The sequence below is a fragment of the Gymnoscopelus braueri genome (genome assembly GCF_963280865.1).
Source record: "Gymnoscopelus braueri genome assembly, chromosome: 14".
Classification (NCBI taxonomy): Eukaryota; Metazoa; Chordata; class Actinopteri; order Myctophiformes; family Myctophidae; genus Gymnoscopelus; species Gymnoscopelus braueri.
The window spans coordinates 10,347,476-10,368,285 of NC_137619.1; the positions used below are offsets into that span (position 1 = coordinate 10,347,476).

Consider the following 20,810-nt stretch of genomic DNA (forward strand, 5'->3'; position numbering starts at 1 on the left):
AAATAATGGGTGTTTTACACAGTTTTAAACTAGTTTCTCAAACAATGTGGTATGACCACAGCTCCTCTGATTAGCTGAATAAAGTTTAACTTCAATTGACTTCATAATCCAAATATAATCAACACTGATTCATTGCTGAGGTGTTAAACAAAATATTTACTTAGCAGAAAGAAAGGATGAACATTTTAAAGTTTCAATGGGGGTTCTAGGTGTAAGTATCTAGGACCAGTAGCCTGCCAAAGTTTGAACCTTTTCCCCAGTTTAAATGTCCATTGCCATTGACAATGCATTGGGCGCTTTAAGTTAAATATTTCAAAAACTACAAATCATTTCAAAGTAAAACATCTTAAGGATGCATGTCCACAGTAAGGCGGAATTTTTGAACTGTGAATGGAGTTTCTAGGTGAAAGTGTTTTTTTTAGGTCCCAAAATCTTCCATCGGCCTCCATTATAAATCTCTGAACTTTTAAAGGAGTACAATTCTAAAACTATGAAACATTTCAAAGATTCCTTTTCAGGCAAACATGTCCACATTAAGATGAACATTTTGAATGGGGGTTCTAGGTGTAAGTATGTACACTGTGGTATTCAGTGAAAGATTAGATAAAGGTAAAAGCCCCAGGTAAAAGTTAGAAAAATGTCCTTGCGGGATTTGAACTCAAACAACTTCTGCATGCAAGGCCTGTATCTTAACTACTGCTCCACCATGGTTCATACTTCTCTGGGCCCTATTTCACAAAAGGTGAATTAAATACGCCTGGGCTTAAGTCAAATCCAGGCTTGACAAAGTCGGGTCCGTATAGCCTGGTTTATTCCGTTCCATGAACGCCAAGCCAGGCTGAAAAGGAGCGACTTTGTCGAGCTAGGCCTTGTCAAGCCAGGCTGTGTCGAGCCAGGATAATGAAGCCAGGCTGAATGGCCGGCGACGTATTTCTATAAAAGACCATGAACTCGAGCGCAGATTCCTTCAACTTGACCAATCATGGTGGCGGGGAACAAAACTCGAGCAGCGTTTTTCTCTGTGGCCGAACAGCAGCACTGCAGCAGCTCATGGAATCATATGAGGAAGTAAAATGTATAATAAGACCGCAACAAATAGATCCAGGGAGAAAGCGTGGCAAAGTATTGCCGACAAATTAAATGCAGAAGTCGTCCAAAAATATATACAAGTCCATAAACATATAATTTAGTTAGGCTTAAACATGAGTGTATAGTGAATATTGGAATTATCGCCTACTAATCTACAATGCGATAGCCTATATGCGCCATGCATGCAATGTAGAGATTACATGGAATCCATCTATTTATATATCAGTGCTGTCCACGGGGGTCCCGGCGGAATTTTTTTCGGGCTTGTAGATCTTTGATTTTCGCATGGAATAAGTGTGGGGAAACTCATTGGTTTGTGATCAGATTTTTAAAGGGCAATACCACTTTGGTAGAGGTTTGGGTTGTGTAGTTACCTTGTCATCATGATGTAACTCCAAATGGCGTAGGCGTAACCACACTTTGCAATTTCCCAGAATTGCGAATATTCTAGTTTTGCTACTGTTGTACAACAAACTCTGCCATTAATTTACCAAAAAACATTAATTGAAATATGGAGATACAAGGTTTCTGCCAGACAGCGACGATATGCTGGTACAGAATGGTCTGTAGGATGCAGTTTGTTGCGTTCATCCAGTAGTCATTTTCTTTTACATTCTTAGAACTTTTTCAGGGAACATGAGGCTTGTATAAATCAACAATAAAAAAAACATTAGCTTTATTACGGACTGTACATAAACACAGTGCAAAGGCACACTTGAATTCTAATTTACATGACAAGCCAAAATGTACAGACAACGTTGTCAATAAAAATTTGAAGTATAGAAAACAGCCATTTAAAAAATAAGTGAGAAGTGGCTGTTTTTTTGTATGGTTTTCTTTTCTTTTTTTTCATGGAAATATAACTGGTCAGCTGCATTACATTCAAACCCAATTCAACAAAAAAATCTATTTACCTCAATTGTGCTGTATGTTATGGAATTGAAAACAACCGCTTGCGTTTTGGAGCATTTATGGTCAGGTCTGCAAGTGTGATACATATACAAAATAAAATGAAAAGGTTAAAACTTCCAATTTCTTTTCTCCAAAATTTTGATTAAGAGATGTCCGCGTGTATCGATACATCCGACGAAACATTATTAGCTGTACTGTAAATAACAGTTTAAAAAACAGTAAAATTGTAAGGAAATGGCACAGCTGCAACCTGGCATACAAAACCCTCGAGTTAACTGTCTTTTGAATTTCTCCTGCCGTTCTCATAATCAGAGTCTCTTCTGTGTCTGTGCCTGTCCTTCTCCTTGGCGCGGTACTCGTCACTATGGTGCCTCTCTTTCCTACGCTCGCCATGGCGGTCATCGGTGTGTCCAGAGTGTCTACTCCCATCTCTGTGCTTGTCCTCGTGGCCGCGCTCGTGCTTTTTCGCGTGCTCCCTCTCGTGGTGTCTGCTCTTCTTCCCGTGACGGGACTCGCTGTGGTGTCTGTGTCGTCCTTGGTCTCTGTCCTCTGGGTGTCGAGGCCTCTCCCAGGGGTCGCTGTACTCGTCCGATGACCGCTTGTAGTCTTTGGCCGACGACGGGGGTTCGCTGGACGAGTAACTAGTGTCGGCGTAGGGCGGTCCGGGAGGAGCGTGGTGGGGCATGGGTCCATCGTGGGCCCATGGTGGAGCGTGATTCTGATCCTGGAGGTGTGGGGGTGGAATCACGTTAGGAGGCGGGCCGCAGGGGTAAACACAGCTGCCAGGTACCGGAAGCTGCTGGGCTGGGAACGGTGCAGCGTTGCTAAACGTCGGGTCAACCGGTGCCGTCGCCGACTCGTATTGGAAATCTGTGGTTTCAGTGCGAGTGGCTGCGTAAGAGACCGCTTGTGGTTGTTGGGCTGAAGGTATGAATGCAGTTGGAGCGACTGCAGGACTAACGTTAGCCTGGGAAATAGAGGGACCTTCTCTTTCAGTGTGGGGTGAACTCAAGTTGCTTTGAGGTTCTTCTTGTCGAGACACCACAGCAGGATCGTGCCTAATGCTGGTCAGCAGAGGAACAGGTTGCGGTACAAAAGGAGCTGGATTGTTCGCAGTAGCCTCGGGCACCACCTCCGTTTTCTTTTCTTCAGTCACATTGGAATATACAGAACATTTCTTCAAGATTCCACTGATGGGGGGTTTCAAGCTGTTGGTTTGATCTGAAGTCGCTTGGGGCTTCGAGAGCGACAGGGAATTCCCGCCTGGGTTGCTTTTTTCAGTTTCGGGTGGCAGGCCAACCTCTGCTTTCTTGGTCGTGATGGCGCTGGTAGCTTCATTCCCACCCTGAGCTGTGGACAAGCTTGCCAAGAATGCCTCAGTCGATACATCTGGCGGCTTGTCTTTCAGAGACACTGATGCACCTTGGTTCAACGCAACGGCATCCTTTACCACCGAAACGTTGGCACTGGAAGCTCCCGTCGGGCTAGAAAGCCCCGGTTCCGCTTCAACAGGCTTTGGCTCCTTCTTCTTGATGACAAAACGATCGAGGAGAGCAGCCGCTGTGGGACTTCTAGTAAAGGTTCCTGGGGTTACCGCGTCTGCCTTGGGAGACACTGATGCACCTTGGTTCAACGCAACGGTATCCTTTACCACCGAAACGTTGGCACTGGAAGCTCCCGTCGGGCTAGAAAGCCCCGGTTCCGCTTGAACAGGCTTTGGCTCCTTCTTCTTGATGACGAAACGATCGAGGCGAGCAGCCGCTGTGGGACTTCTAGTAAAGGTTCCTGGGGTTACCGCGTCTGCCTTGGGAGCTGGCTGGGTCCTTTGAGAGTGATCGACTGCAGGCTTTGGCTTTCCTCCCACATCTGGCAGGGGAGGCAACTCTCCACCCCAGCCAACTAACACACCTGGAAGAAAGCGTAACGGTTTGTTGGATTCCTGATTATTGCCCTCTTCAGTGGCAGATGCTTCTTCAAAGGATTCCGTTACTGGTTCATCAGCATCTTCGGTGGTGTTTAGTAATTTGTCCTCCTTGGCCGGTGCAGGAGCCAGGGAGGTGAGATAGCGCTTCTCCTCCTGTTTTACGGCTCGGATGTCTTGTGTGGAAACACTCGGGGGCTTGCTCTCGGGGATAATCCTCGGCGTTTCGTTTATGTCCACAGGAAGAAAGTCCTTTTTAGGTCCCTGACTCTGACGGACGAGGAGTCCAAGAAGGAGGTTGCAACGGTTATTTTCCAGTCCTGTCAAATCACAAAGGGCAGGTTAACCGTTTGAAACACAGTAAAGTAGTATATGTTAACCCATTAAGACCTGGAACGCATCTGTGTCACTTTTTGATTTGAGCTTAAAAAAAATCATTATTTTACACTTTGGCTATTCAAAAATAGCTGATCTGCTATTTTTGAAAAATCGTGAAAATATGTGCACATCTTTGAATATATATTGTTTTAAAGCAAACATTTTAACTCAAATCTTTGCTTCTGGGGGTCCCTGGAACAAAATATTTTGAGATGGTGGTCGGCAGCCAAATATATATAATTTTGGGGGTCCTTGACATGAAATAGTTTGAGCACCACTGATATAGAAACATACGTTTTTTCAGAATAATGTTAGAAGACATTTTGTAGAATCGGCCTCATGGCTTAATGGGTTAAACTTCACAATGAGCAAACTTTCGTATTGTTGCTCTCACCTGGACCATCGAAGGGAACCAGCTGGTGTGGGACTTTCTCAGTGGCGCCCAATGGGATGATGTACATGTCTTTCACTTTTTTCAAGTTGTTAGCAACCACCCCAAACCGCTTGCGACTACTGAAGTAGGCAAACAGGAGCGTGTAGGAGATCTCATCTTCCTCCGTCTCCGGGGAGAAGCGAATCAGGCACACCTCCTGGAAGAACAAATGCACAAAAAAGAACATTTTATCAGCATCTACAGTACACATTCATGTTGTAGGAAAGATTCTACCAAACGTTCAATTTGTCTGGAGTATACCATGTTTTTCTATGGGATAAGCATGACTCATGGTCTTAGGAATCAAACCAAATGAATAATTTACTTGCCTTTTTTATTAACCATTAGGAAGCCTTTAAGTAATTTTTTTGCATTGTTTTAGGCAGCTATACGTGTTATGAGTATCTCCTATTATTAATAGCCGATCTACAAGCTCACAATGCGTTGCGAGCTTGTAGGTCAGCTGTCTTTCCCGTGCAACACAGTCATGCGATGAAGTATGAATCAGGCTTAACCCATTGATACCTGGAACGCATCTGTGTCACTTTAGATTTCTTTAGGCTATTCAAAAATAGCAGATATACAAGCTCATAGCGCGGCACCGAGTGCCGCGCTATGAGCTTGTATATCTGCTATTTTTGAAAAATCGAGGAAAGAAAATTTGGGTTTTTCTTTCAAAATTTTTTTTGGATTTAGAAGACCTTTCTAGAATCTTCTCAGGTCTTAAAGGGTTAAGAAGGTTAAGAACAAAGACAACAAGCTAACCTTTGTTCCCGTGGCACGGATCTTCTCCAGGTAGTCCCACACGATCTGTGGGCTTATCCTTCCTCCAATCTGGATACTGTCCGGAAGATCCTGTCATAAACATAACCCAACTATGAGTAGTTGCATAGTGCCATAGCGTATGTAGCTTGCTCTAATCTGAACACCCATCCCTACGAGGAATTTCGTCGTATGCATGTTCACTTTGCATGCTCGTGTACCTCTGTCAAGTTGTCGAAAATGCCCGAGACGGGAAAGACTTTGGTTACAAGCTTTGCCACCGCAGGCATGTTGATGAATCCTCTCCAAAGGCTCTTCAGGTTGGAAAGGAAAGCCGCCTCCTCATCTCTGCCACTCGTAAACTCCGACCTGAAGAGAAGTTCATGTTATCAACACGCCACGAAGGCAAGAGACAAAAACACAAAGACACAGAAGCAGTGGTGTAAGGTAACTAAGTACAATTTTGAGGTACTTTTACTTTACTGGAATATTTCCAATTGTCTATACTTTTACTTCTACTCCACTACATCTCAGAGGCAAATATTGTACTTTTACTCCACTACAATTATTTGAAAGCTTTAGTTACTTTGCAGATATAAATGATTACATTATAAAACATTCATTAACCACTTTAGCCCTATTTTATACCTAGGCTATTTGAACACAAAGCGTCGCGATCTGCTAGCTTGTAGATCTGCTATTTTCAAAATTTGTTTAACTTTTACTTGTGGTACTTTAAGTACATTTTGGTACTAATACTTTTGTACTTTTATTCAAGTAAATTTAGAATTCCGGACTTACTTATAACAGAGTACTTCTGCATTGCAGTATTGATACTTCTACTTAAGTAAAACATTTGAGTACTTTTTCTACCACTGCACACAAGCTACATGCAGCGTCATAAACCGAAAGCCTCCTCACCTTCCCTCCGAGACGAACGATTTAGCGCTACGGAAGCTCTCTTCTAAGACGGTGAGGTGAAGATCTTCATCCTTCACAGGCGGGGTTGTGCTCTTAAGCTCCTCTGACGGGGCAGACTGCCTCCTTACGACAGTAGTAGCGACTACTTTGGTCGGTGCCTCTTCCACAGGGGGAGCCATGCGACCTTACAAAGCAAAATAATGCACGTCAGAAACGGGGATAGGGGAAAAAATACACGTGCCAAAACGTCCGGATGAAATTTTCTTTCAGAATGTTTGTACCTGTGCAGATTTTACAGTGTAGGTCAAATAAATGGGACTTGTGTTGGGCGGTAGTGTCCTTAGCGGTCCTTGTGCTCTCCACGTTCTCCAGCGGCAGAAGATCGAGTAGGGCTTCCGTCACTTTGGGAGCAGGCTCAGGCTGAGACAGGAACAAAGAAAAGGAAGAAAAAACAGTCATTGTGGCATATTTTAAAGTTGTACAATGCAAAATCACAAATAACGATTTTTAGCAACCTCTGCTGGTCACTACCGTCACTGCATACAATTTCCCTAGTCCTCGATTACCCAGAATTCCATTCGTTTTCACCGGAAGCCGGAAGCGTTTCAAAAAGCGATCTTTTAATTGTTTTATACTATCTACGGATCGTTTCTCTTAGCCAGTGGAGCATTAGTTACCATGAGCTGTGCTTTCTTTTTCTGTTCTTTTTCGATCTCCCAATCCTACATTATCTTAAAATCAGCGTGAGGTTCCTTTTTGTTAATAGCGCGGTAGTTCCTGGCCAAACAGGAAACCGTTGCGGTAGTTCCTGAGGACGTCGGCCACGACGTCATGACGTTGGCCAGGAATGTCATTTTCCCGGGAAAGTCCCCCCCGTACACGTTCAATAGAAAATATATAAATAAAAGGCTTCCGGGGGTGAAATTCACGGAGTGGGTGTTGTGAAACTTTTGCCACTCGCAAAAGATATACAATTTAACTTTAGTTTTGTTGAAAACGTTACCTAGTATTACTTTAAAGCAGTGTTTGAAGATTGTAGATAGGCAACTTTTCCCATTTGTCATAAGACAGGGCTTAAGTGGTAAATGTCTGAAAAACGCTCTATGTGTTCTGTCTGTGTGTGCGTGCTCAAGGAAAAAAGGTTGGGAACCACTGTTTTAATGGATTCAAGTGTATGTATGCAGAGTCAAGTCTGAGCCGTCTCCTACCTCCACCTCCACGGTCTCAGATGTCTTCGCTGGCTCCTGGCTCTCAATTTCGATTTCTCCTTTATGGGTGATCTTTGTGATGGGTCGCCTCTCCACTTCCCTCTCCTGTTTCTCGATCATCTCAATGGTCTGAAAAGATGACGTTTTTGCGGTTTTAGTTACCGTTACCCAAATTACTGTCTACATCCATTCTGAGGAACATTTGTCTGGATGTCATTTCTTTCATTAGAAATGTGTCTTGTATTCTTGTAAGCACAGAAATAAGAACCAGAAAATGTCATTTTGACACAACATGATTTTGATAAAAATGTCAAGGTGTTACTTACATGGCGATTCTCTCTTTTGCGCCAAGCAGCCAGTTCTTTCGAGGCCAGTTCCTCGGGGCTCATTCGAATTAACTGAGCTGGGGATATTTCTCCTTTTAGAACCCTCTTAAATAATACCTGAAATATAGTTAAATACAAGTTAAAAGCTCAACATTTTGACATGTACATTGTGTTAGACTTAAATTACAACATACTCCATGTTAATCCATTAAGAACGCATCTGTGTTAACCACTTAAACCATTATTATATACTTTGGCTATTCAAAAATAGCAGATATACAAGGTCATAGCGCAGCACCGAGTGCCGCGCTATGAGTGTGTAGATCTGCTATTTTTGAAAAATCGTGTAACATTTGTGAAAATATTTGAATATATATATATATTTTTAAGGGAACATTTTTGACTCAAATCTTTGCTTCTGGGGGGGGGGGGGGGGGTCCCTGGAACGAAACATTTTGAGATGAGGGTCTGCGGCCAAATGCTTATCATTTTGGGGGGAGGACCACTGATATACGTAGCAACATACTGTTAGGATTTAGAAAACATTTTTAGATATGCATTTGGCCGCGGACCCCCATCTGATAATATTTGTTTCCAGGGACTCCCAGAAGCAAAGATTTGAGTTAGAAATGTTCGCTTTAAAAAAACATATATTAAAAGATTTGCACAAATTCAGATTTTTCTAAAAGAAATAGCAGATCTACAAGCTCGTAGCACGGCACTCGGTTGTATACGAGCTTGTATATCTGCTATTTTTGAATAGCCAAAGAAATCTAAAATGACACAGATGTGTTCCCGGATTGAATGGGTTAAGAGTGAACTTACATTGTTTTTGGTATCTTTAAGGTTGAACATCAAGCTCCTGTACTTGTTCTTGTATTTGCTATCGGTGTCTTTGTACAAATGAAACAGTTCTCTCTCGGTCTTCTTGGCAACTTCAGAGGCCTTCTCTGAGGTGATCTTCAAATCTGAGTCCTTCAACCTAAACAAGTGAAAAAGCATGATTACTTTATTGAAACGTACCATACCGGCATTAACTCATTCAGTGCCTGCCTGAGCGTCACGTGACGTCTAAGACGTCATAAAAAAAAAAATTAAATTTTTTTTTCCCCCTTTTTTTTAAAGAAAAATGTTCAGAACCCAAGATATCACGATTTGAAAATATTCTGCTCCATTCACTCTTTGTTTAACTTCTTACTGGAAAAGGCTGTATCTCGGCTCCTAAGCACTTTTTTTTTACAATGAATTTTTGCTGTGGCACTCAGAGCCAAACTGCCATAAATAAGCATGGCACTGAATGAGTTAACACGTTATTGTCTATTCACAGCTTCGGGCATGTTTTGTACTGTACTACTATACATTAACACAGACCATTGTGGAAATGTATAGCCGATCTATAGCTCAACTTGAGCTCAACTCAGGTCCAGTTTACTAAGTCTAGCGCAGGGGTCTTCAAAAGGGGGTCCGGGACCCCTAGGGGGTCCTCAGAGTTACTACAGGGTGTCCGCCAAATCTTTGTGTGATAGGATTCTTTTTTTACATTAACCACTTGAACCCTAGCATCCCTATTCTGAGGAGAACCTTAGCCAGAAATAGCAGATCTACAAGCTCACCGAGGCGTTAGCTTGTAGATCGGCTAGTTCTTTTTTTTTTGTGGGGGGGGGGGGTTAAGCGTTGTCAAACAAGTCTATGAAATCTATGAAAAAAGTTTAACCTGCAACACAATTTTATACAATATGTAGACTAGACTTCATCTCTCTCTCAGCTAAGGGATCCTTGGCCTGAGAAACATTGAAGACCCCTGGTCTAGAGGATTCAAGCGGTTAAACTTTTGTACAGGATAGATTTGTGTGGTTTTGTCTGGTTTAGCCCTGCTTCAGCAAGAAATGTTCATGGGTTACTGACATCAAGTCAAGGTCAAGCACTAGTAGTGGTAAGTAAGTTTAGGCACATGAACCCTGATGTCCTTGGCTATTCTGGGGGCAAACATTCAGCGAAAATGGCAGATCTGCTATATTCAGCAAAGAGATTTTGTGGAGAAGACAAAGGGGAGCGGACCAATTATAGAGCCCTGGGGGACTCCAGTCAACTAAGTACCGGTATATGTGGTTGAAGTTCTTAACCCATTGAGACCTGAAGCCGATTCTACATGTCTCCTAAATCTCAACAGTTTTCTGAAAAACCTATGTTTCTATGTCAGTGGTGCTCAATCTTTTTCATGTCAAGGACCCCCAAAATTATATGTATTTGGCCGCGGACCCCCATCAAAATATTTTGTTCCAGGGACCCCAAGAAGCAAAGATTTGAGTAAAAAAATTTCGCTTTAAAAATATATATATTCATAAGATTTGCACACATTTTCATGATTTTTCAAAAATAGCAGATCTACAAGCTCGTAGCGCGGCACTCGGTGCCGCGCTATGAGCTTGTATATCTGCTATTTTTGAATAGCCCAAAGTGTAAAAGAATGCTTTTTAGCTCAAATCTAAAAATGAGACAGTTACAGGTCTTAATGGGTTAAGGTTAGGCAAAGTTAGTGGGGTTAAAGTTAGGCTTAAGGTTACAAAGTCTAATGGTAGGGAGGGTTAGTGACAACATGGTCCGTGAGAAATAACGTGCACATTTCATGGTTAAGTGGGGCTAAACATGACACTGACACATTAAGCCCAACTGTACTAGGCCTGTCACAATTATTACATAATCGCAATTATTTTTGCATAATCGTTAAAATCGTTTCCATGATGAAAAATACATTTTCATGTTGTAAGCTTATAGATCAGCTATTTCCACTATAATTTTTATTTAAAGAAATATGTCAGTAATATCTTTGTATATTCAAGTTATTTGTCATAATCAATGAAGTGCAATTTTAGATTATGAAGCCTAAAAGTCAAACAGAAATGTAACTTTTACTCATATGCTCCAGTTTTCAGCGACAGAAACACAATTAAATCGTTAATCGCAATTATTTGTATGATAATTCATCGTCAACTTAAATGTTATAATCGTGACAGCCCTAAACTGTACCCAACAAGAGTATTACATGCGTCGCTGCGATACCGGGCTGATTGCTGAACAAACAATGTCCCGATTCACAGCCACACGGTTACACCACACACACACACAACATACAGTAGACATGGCAGTTTTTATCACAGCCCGTTGAATTAAGTGAATAGTTAAATAGTAACTCATTCACTCAGTCACACGTGGAGAGTGCCTACCGTTGCAAGAGGATTTCCTTGAGAGAATCACGTACACTCCTCCTGATTTCGTCCACAGACACCGGTTTCTTCAAACCCGGAGATGAAGTCTTCCTTTTCATCTCCAGTTTTGGTGGAACTCCTAAGATGACAGAATAACAGTTAATTATGTTCTCAGTAGTTATTAGTTCATATGTTCCCAGTTGTAAGACACCTGAATTTCCCTCCGGGGATCCATCATGTGTGTCTGTGATATAAGATAGATAAACTTTTTGTTACCATCGTGCTCTGACTGCTCTGGTGCGGTATCCACTTAGACCAATATAATTTACAAAAGTGATGGGTCACACTCAGAATGAACATTTTTATTAGGCCCCTGTTTTTTTATTATGTCCCACGTTTCGGCTATCCAGCCTTCGTCATAAGCGAAACATTTGTCCATTGTAAAGACCATTCTCTGCTGTCAGTGATATTTGGCCACCTACACTGAGAACATAATATGAACTAGATAAACAAATGTAAAAAGGTACCTGTTTTTTGGCTTGTGTCTTTGACCTCTGTTGACTGTTTTCTTTCAGACTCCTATGTAGGAATAAAACACAAACATCTTAGCCACACCACACAATACATCTAGTTCAAAACTGTAATAAGCTAATCTTAAAACTGAACATAATATTAGGAAACCTAAATATTTTAAGACAATTCTGCTTTAGTAAACAGCACATTGGAGAGGTATGGAAAAGGGAGATTAAGACAGCGAGCAGATGACATGTGACACGAGTCATGAGCCACATTCGAACCCATGAGGCAGATGTGAGCCTGTGTGGTACTGGCTCAGCCAGAAAGACATCCGTAGTTAGGTTCTCAGGAAACTTTAGGAAGTGTGTAAAATGTGATCTCTGACTAAACTGGTAAACCACAGTATCTGCACCACAATTCAGTGTCTTTTTTTGTCAAACACCCATGTGTAGACCTCAAACTCACAAAAAGCAGAACAAAAAAAGAATAACAAACCCTTATTATGCTGCGGTAACACTGGCTAAAATCAATGGCTGAAATGGCTGGAGAACAGAAAGTGACAAGGCAACCAGTCAGTGTTGGAAAGTAACTAAAGTAATATGTAACTTAAAGTAATATTATTACTTTTTTCCAGTAACTAGTAAAGTAACTAATTACTTTTGTCAGGGAGTAATAAGTAAAGTAACTATATTACTTTTTAAACAAGTAATATGTAATAAGTAATATATTACTATGTTTTAGTAACTTTTCCAACACAGTGTTGGAAAGTAATGTTTTAGTAACTTTTCCAACACAGTGTTGGAAAGTAACTAAAGTAATATATAACTTAAAGTAATATATTACTTTTTTCCAGTAACTAGTAAGGTAACTAATTACTTTTGGCAGGGAGTAATAAGTAAAGTAACTATATTACTTTTTAAACAAGTAATATGTAATAAGTAATATATTACTATGTTTTAGTAACTTTTCCAACACTGCAACCAGTACACATAAGTGACTACCATTTCTAAATTGAATTAACAGGCCAAGTAAGTAATCCGATAATAATGTACGGCTATGAGGAATTCAAGGTGTTTCTCCTTTACCTTCTTGACCGGCCTGGCCCCAGGTGACGTGGGCAGCTGAGGCCCTTGCCTGGGCTTGGGGGGCGGTTTGTTGTCCTGTACGTCGTCGGGCTTGGCCTCTGGCTTAGCGGCGCTCTGGGTGTCAGCGGCAGGCTGCTCCTCGCAGCACTTCAGACACACGTACATCTGGTCCTCTTCTTCCATCTCGCGCACCTTCGTCAAGTCCAGGCCAACGCAGTCGCCGTGGAACCAGTCTTCGCAGCGACCGCAGCCCACCATGAACCTATAAAACAAAGCCAGCGTTAAGCTCATTAGTCGAAAAGGAAATGTCAACACTTTTAAAACCCATTAAGACCGGGAACGCATCTTTTGTCATTTTAAGATTTCTTTGGGCTATTCAAAAATAGCAGATATACAAGCTCATAGCGCGGCACCGAGTGCCGCGCTATGAGCTTGTAGATCTGCTATTTTTGAAAAATCGTGACATTTGTAAAATGTTTTGTTCCAGGGACCCCTCTGAAGCAAAGATTTGAGTTACAAATGCTCGCTTAAAAAAATACATATTCAAAGATTTGCACAAATGTTCACGATTTTTCTAGAAATAGCAGATCTACAACTTGTATAGCTGCTATTTTTGAATAGCCCAAAGAAATCTAAAATGACACGGATGCGTTCCCAGTCTTAAAGGGTTAATCTCACTTTCATTACGTTTCATCTCAACCATGAATAATACCCTGTAATATTTAGCTCTCCGTTCTGTTCATCACACTATGTTTGCTGAACGAGATCTGCTAGCAAATGAAACGATTATACAACACAATCCATCTGCTATGAGTGGCAACTTTACTCGATTAAACAGTATAAGTGCAAAAAACCCACGTGTTGTTATGGTGTATCTTGCACAGGCCACAGTTGTTTCCTTCCCACACGGTGTCACTGCTGGTGGTCTGGTCCTCAACGGTTTCCTTTTTCACCACCGGTGGTGCGTTGTCTGGAATGAACAGCTGTGGCTCGTCCACAGACAGGCTTCTCACAGTTTTGCTTTTCTGCCTCTGAAGGATCTTTTCCGGCTTCTTAACCTTGGACTTCTCCTCCACGCCGTCCTCCGTCGATCTCGAAGAGTGACCCGCTGTGGCGCCGTGTGCCGGTTGGGAACCCTCGGGTTTGGGGCCGACGTGTGAATTCTTGGTCGGTCCCTGCGGCTCGGCAGGGCCGCCGTCAGACGACGGGCTCTTCTTGCCGGCGCCGCCGGCACCCGGCAATTTTGGCTTTACTTTATTCGCGTGTTTGTCCTGCATCTTCTGCACTTTGGGCCCATGCTCGTTTTGGACCTCTTCTGCGTGCCTTTTCAACGACACGTCTTTCTTTTCGTTCAGAGTTTTCCCCCTGTTGACGCCGGGCGCGTGGATGGTTTTTGAAGGTTTGTTTTGTGGAGATTTAGGTCCCTTCATCGCGCTGCTCGGTCTACACGTAGACAGGCTCTTAGACCTTAGAGGTCCCGGTTTAGGCTTGAGCTGCTTCTGGCCGAGAGTCTTTTCTTTTTCCTTACTATTTGAATCGGTTTTGTTGCCATGTGTGTTTTGTGGCTGCTTAACTGCCTCTTTTTCAGCACCAACTGGCGTGTGCTTTGTGGGACTGCTTTGATTGTCAAGTTTGGTCTCTTCCGTGCAGGGGCTTCTCATGAGTGCCCCGTTGGCAGCCTGAACCTCATTTGGATTTACATAAGGGCCCAGCCCAAGGGGAACGTCGTCAGTGGACATATTGTCAATGCCACCTAAATTAGTCTGGGTCTCTTGTGCGGCGTCCTGTGCCTCGACTGCATCATCTTGCAACATGGCATATTGAACATCTCCACAATATGAAAACGTGTCTTCAAAGCACTGGCCCGCATTAGCATTCGCTGCGTAGGAAGGCCCAGGAAGCAGCTCAATTGTGACCCCTCCGACCGTGACAGTCAAGGGCTTCAGAACAACCACAGGATTTATCCACAGTCCAACATTAAGATCGTTAATGTTTATCCGCCCTCCCAGCGTTAGTTCTTTCTTCAGCTGGGCACCGTTGACCCCTTTCTCAATTAGAAAGGACTTCTTCAGCCTATTCACAGGTTTCCTCCCAGGTCTCCCTGTGGGTAATTTTTTGGTGGGTCCCTGGCCATCGGTTTCTTCTGTTTTAAAAAAGAAGCAAGTGAAGAAAAAGTTTTAACGAAGGAAAGCAAGTTGTAAAAAAAAACATATTAGCACATCTACAAATTGACAGTCACACCGTATGATCGAGCGGTAACGATACCCTGAAAAACTGACTTACCAGATTCTAAATGACGTGGAGGTTTCCTTGGCCGCCCGACAGGTCGCTTCGGCTTGACTACCGCAGTCTCCGTGCTCTTCAGCTCACCACCAGCATCACTGAGGCCCGGTTCTGTGGCAGCAACCTCAAGACCTGCAATTACAAACACTTTCAGTTGTAGTTTATGCAATATTTAACCCATTAAGACCGGGAACGCATCTGTGTCATGTTAAGATTTCTTAGGCTATTAAAACAAATAGCAGATATACAAGCTCAAAACGCGGCACCGAGTGCAGCGCTATGAGCTTGTAGATCTGCTATTTTTTAAGATTTGTGAAAATCTTTGAATATATATATTTTGTTTTTAAAGCAAACATTTGTAACTCAAATTCTTTGCTTCTGAGGATTTTACAAATGTCCTCTAAATCCTAACAGTTTTTTGAAAGAACGTATGTTTCTATATCAGTGGTTCTCAAACTTTTTCATGTCAAGGACCCCCAAAATTATATGTATTTGGCCGCGGACCCCCATCTCAAAATATTTTGTTCCAGGTCACTTTAAATATATTCAAAGATTTGCACACATTTTCATGATTTTTAAAAAAATTGCAAATCTACAAGCTCATATCGCAGCACTCGGTTCCGCGCTATGAGCTTGTAGATCTGCAATTTTTTTTATAGCGAAATAAATCTAAAAATGACACAGATGCGTTCCCGGTCTTAATGGGTTAATCATATCAAGTGAGACCAGCTTCCAGGTCAGTCAAGCAATACTGAAACATTAAAAGTCAAGTTATAACAGAAATCATGCATCCATTTGCTGACATCTTTGTTATTGTCTGCAGATCTGCATCCTTTGTTTCTTTTTTTCTGGCTTACTCTTGCCTTTATTGACAGCCAGAGTACAGAGGAGAGAGCCAGGAAACAGATGGAGTCAGGGAGCGACATGCCAGGCCTGGGAATTGATCCAGGGACTCGCTTGGCAGGCATCAGAGCCTATAGGTTATGTGCCTTAGCCACTCGGCTATCGGCGCCCCTGCATCATTTTCTGTAGTTTTTTCATTTAACCCATTGAGACCTAAGAAGATTCTAGAAATGTCTTCTAAATCCTAACAGTTTTTTGAAAAAAATCAAAAAAAAATATTTTCGAGATTTTTCAAAAATAGCAATCTACAAGCTCGTAGCGCGGCACTCGGTGCCGCGCTACGAGCTTGTATATCTGCTATTTTTGAATAGCCTAAAGAAATCTAAAAGTGACACAGATGCGTCCCAGGTATCAATGGGTTAAAGGTTGCTCATTTAAATGTTGTAAAGTTAAATGTTAAACGTTGTCAAATAGAAGTCGGTCTTTGTACATACCTGCTGGACCAATCTGAAAGCTGGAGTCCTCATTGTCCAAGAGATTGAACTGAGAGCTTGCAGATCCTAGCATGGGATCTTTGTCACTGAGCATGTTCTTCAGCGATTCCTCCAGTTGAACAAGACTTCCAAACTCATTACTCGCTTCACACTCCAGATTCTGACCTATTGGTAGGGAGTCATCCAGCTGGTCACTAGGGATTAAACGATTACAGGTGTCCACAATATCCATGAATGCTGCTGCCTTCTTGTCGGCCTGCATAAATACAAGAGTATATTAGGCTACATCACAAGCATTAAAAAATTAAAAAAGCAACCTAGTCACTTTTGAATAAAGTAAAATATGCAGCCTCTAGCTTATGTCTGTGAATGAAGTGTGTTGACTGACATTGGTTTGTTTCTTCAGGAAGCCAAGGGCAGAGAGAGAGGAGAGAGATGTGAGACAAGGATTCAAACCCGAGTCCTTACGCTCACATTGTCTGGGCACACACACTGGCTGAGTCACCAGGCACCCCGATATACATTATTTAACAAAAATGTACACAATGATATTTTGTATGAATAGTCATCAGATCAGTAATGCCTGATATAACTATAAAAGGCAAATAATAGAACAGCTACAGTTAATTTGTTTATTTATCTCTGTCCTGATGAGTTGAACATACAGAATAAAGATAATTATTGGCCGAAAAGGTACGGGCTGAAGCTGAAGCTTATTATGCCCACCTTATTCCTATTTAAATTAATTGTCACAAAAGAAAAAAGGAAACAAAAGAGCAAAATAAAGCATAAATAAAACCATTATTACATATCAGAACAAACGAAACAGAACGAAAAGAAAAAACAAATTAGGCTTTGCATCAATTATACAGAAAACAAAAAGACAAAAAAGAAACAATTAGTAAATACCATATACTAACTAGTTATGTACTTGTTTCATATTCACCACTACCATATAATGATAATACTATATAATAACTACCATGTAACATGATATAACTGTTAATGTGTCTAGGATTAGCACAAAAACAAACTGATACCTCACTAGACGTCAGCTAGAAACGGTCTGGTCAGGTATTAAGTTCAGGGAACTACATCAATTCAATGCAGCCTTAAAAAACAGGAAACCAACCAGGAAACCACACTTATATCAGGGCCATGTCACAATGACACCAAACCAATCAAACATGATTTTGATCCAAAATGCCAGCCCATATCTAATCGAATCTATCAATATCACGATATTGATACATATCGATACATTGCAGCCATAGTCCATTAATGACCGTTATAAGTGACATACTAACAACCACCAGTGGTGGAAAGTAACTAAGTACATTTACTTAAGTACTGTACTTAAGTACAATTTTGAGGTATTTGTACTTTACTTGAGTATTTCCAATTTCCAATACTTTTACTTCTACTCCACTACATCTCAGAGGCAAATATTGTACTTTAACTCCACTACAATTATTTGAGAACATTAGTTACTAGTTACTTTTCAGATATAAATTATGATATTATGAAACATACATTAACCACATTAGCCCTGTTTTATAGATAGGCTATTTGAAAATAGCCGATCTACAAGCTCACAACGCGTCGCTTCGCGACGCGTTGTGAGCTTGTAGATCTGCTATTTTCAAACATTTTAGTACTTTTACTTTTGGTACTTTAAGTACATTTTGATGCCAATACTTTTGTACTTTTACTCAAGTAAACTTTGAATTCTGGACTTTTACTTGTAACAGAGTATTTTTATTTAGCAGTATTGGTACTTTTACTTAAGTAAAGAATTTGAGTACTTTTTCCACCACTGACAACCACAAAGTGCTGCAGAAAGGCAGCACACTTAAAGCTTGAGCTTCAAGTCAAACCGAAACCATGAGCCCAGAAAGAGACAACGAGGCCTTTTTGTACAACTACATGTCCATAAACCACCCATGAACACCACGTTACTGAAGTGGTGGTGTGTGTATTGTTTGTGTGTACAGTGACTGTAACAGTTACCATGGCGTGGTGCTGGCTGAGGCGTCAACAAGCTTCCAGTGAATAGACATGTCCAACTGACTGAAGCGTTAGCATGCTTACCGACTCTATGATGCTAACTGTGTTGCCATGTCCGCTTATTATAAGCGACTTTGGGCTTGTTTTTACTGTAAAGTTGCTTCTAGATATTGCTGGTTGCGTTTTGGGTTTTTTTTTCTTCCTAAAGCGTAGTTTTTTTTTTACATTTGGGCTGGTTTCTAAAATATCGTTTATTTAGGCTTGTTCCCTTAATGTTGTTTAAACCAGTGGTTCTCAAACACTTTCATGTCAAGGACCCCCCCCCCCCCCCATGTATATTTGTTGACCCAACCTTCTGAAAATATTTTGAGCCAGGTCCCCCATTCAAGATGTTGTGCATTTGAAAATATCCCTACATTTTCACTTTTTTTCGTCAAGACTTTTATTTTCTGTAGATCGGCTATTTTCAAATAGTCGCTTCTTTTTGGGCTTGTTTTCATAGACCTGCAGGGTCGCTTATTTCTCTCTCACAGTCTGGCAACGCTGATGCTAACCTATGATGCTAACCCATAAACTCTGCGATCCATGCACTAACACCATAATGTGAACACTGGGCTGTAAACTCATGCACATCTAACGACCACACAACCTTGTATATATGACCACCATTGCAGCAGAATTATATATTCGTTCGTACAACAACAACAACAACAACAACAAACAAATATGTCATGTTAGCACCCATAGTAGCATGCTAATAATCTCGCGATAGCACTTTAATGTAACGATAGAATCGGTGTCGTAGGCCTAAAGTAGAACTGGAGCTAAACAAACCCCTTGCTGTAGAGAATAGATAGTAAACACTTAAAGCTCTGTTGTGGTTGTTTTAACTAACTCTGTGGTGACTTGATGGTGTAGATTAAGTGTCTTAATCCATGTGTTGATCGAGTTCTAATCCATCTCATTAAACATGTGATGGATTAGCTCACACACACACTAGCAGATCAGGGCTACCTAAACCACCATGTTAGTGGACTATGCTACAGTGTTGCCAGATTCTGCGAGAGAAATGAGCAACCAGGTCTATGAAAACGAGCCCAAAAGAAGCGAGCCCTTCGCCCTGTAAACATAATGTACATTATTGGCTATCTGAAAATACCAGTTCTACAATGTGAACTTGTAGATCTGCTATAAAAAGTTTGACATGAAAATGTTTGAGAATCACTGGTTTAAACAACATTAGGAAGTCCAAATAAGCACACTTTAGAAACAAGCCCAAATAAACAACTACACTTTAGAAACAAGCCCAAATAAACAACTACACTTTAGAAACAAGTCCAAATAAACAACTACACTTTAGAAACAAGTCCAAATAAACAACTACACTTTAGAAACAAGCCCAAATAAACAACTACACTTTAGAAACAAGCCCAAATAAGCAACTACACTTTAGAAACAAGCCCAAATAAGCAACTACACTTTAGAAACAAGCCCAAATAAACAACTACACTTTAGAAACAAGCCCAAATAAGCAACTACACTTTAGAAACAAGCCCAAATAAACAACTACACTTTAGAAACAAGTCCAAATAAACAACTACACTTTAGAAACAAGCCCAAATAAACAACTACACTTTAGAAACAAGCCCAAATAAGCAACTACACTTTAGAAACAAGCCCAAATAAACAACTACACTTTAGAAACAAGCCCAAATAAACAACTACACTTTAGAAACAAGCCCAAATAAACAAACACTTTAGAAACAAGTCCAAATAAACAAACACTTTAGAAACCAGCCCAAATAAACAACTACACTTTAGAAACAAGCCCAAAAACTACAACAAAATAATATTTACAAGCCACTTTACAGAAAAACAAGCCCAAATTCGCTTATAATAAGCGGACATGGCAACACTGCTCTTTTAGCACAGATAGAAGTTACCTAGCAGATCTTTAAACATTCCATTCAGAATCAATGGCTCCGATCGCATCATCAAACGTGCACGTTTCACCCAAAACAACGTTCCACCAGAGATGTAAACAATGCACATTAAACCCCCACCCCTCCTCCCCGATGCTATAGATAGCTGTGGTTAGCTTAGCGTTAGCTTAGCAGCTAGAGGCCTGTCAAGTTTGTTTTCGTAGCCTTGGTAGCTGCTAACGTGATGTGATCAACACGCCCCCCCCTTGCATCACTTCAAACCCCTAAACGCAACGACTCTTTACCCAGTGTGTGTGTGTGTGTGCGTGAGTGTGTTAATCTGGTGTTAATGTGTGTGTGTTAAGGTAATAGAGGAGTTTACATTTCATCGACAGCAGCCAGATCCAGGGTCCCAGTAACTTCCTCCAGTCATTCAGCCATTACACATGCAGCCTGTCCTCTGCTGGTGGATCAGCTACTGCTGCTGGGTGGGTGGAGGGGTGG

The 20,810-nt window shown here is 41.4% G+C and overlaps 1 protein-coding gene across 3 annotated transcripts; it reads right to left on the reverse strand.

The window, feature by feature from the left end:
• Positions 1–1,743: 1,743 nt before the first annotated feature.
• On the reverse strand, positions 1,744–20,810 carry phf3 (PHD finger protein 3). 3 transcript variants are annotated; one of them, XM_080448711.1, is made up of 17 exons: positions 18,388–18,468; positions 16,378–16,633; positions 15,041–15,172; positions 13,616–14,900; positions 12,758–13,019; positions 11,684–11,735; positions 11,175–11,295; positions 8,776–8,932; positions 7,951–8,067; positions 7,625–7,753; positions 6,698–6,836; positions 6,417–6,600; positions 5,717–5,864; positions 5,499–5,588; positions 4,695–4,890; positions 3,862–4,242; positions 1,744–3,822 (listed from the first exon to the last, which is right to left on the reverse strand). In XM_080448711.1, exons 1-17 carry the CDS (start codon positions 18,388–18,390, stop codon positions 2,273–2,275), a joined length of 5,202 nt encoding a protein of 1,733 aa, XP_080304837.1. In that variant the 5' UTR covers positions 18,391–18,468; the 3' UTR covers positions 1,744–2,272. The 3 variants fall into 3 exon arrangements, with proteins under 3 accessions (XP_080304837.1, XP_080304836.1, XP_080304838.1); XM_080448710.1 differs by lacking the exon at positions 18,388–18,468 and adding an exon at positions 20,689–20,810 and having other exon boundaries at positions 1,744–4,242; XM_080448712.1 differs by lacking the exon at positions 18,388–18,468 and adding an exon at positions 20,689–20,784 and having other exon boundaries at positions 1,744–4,242; positions 16,378–16,542.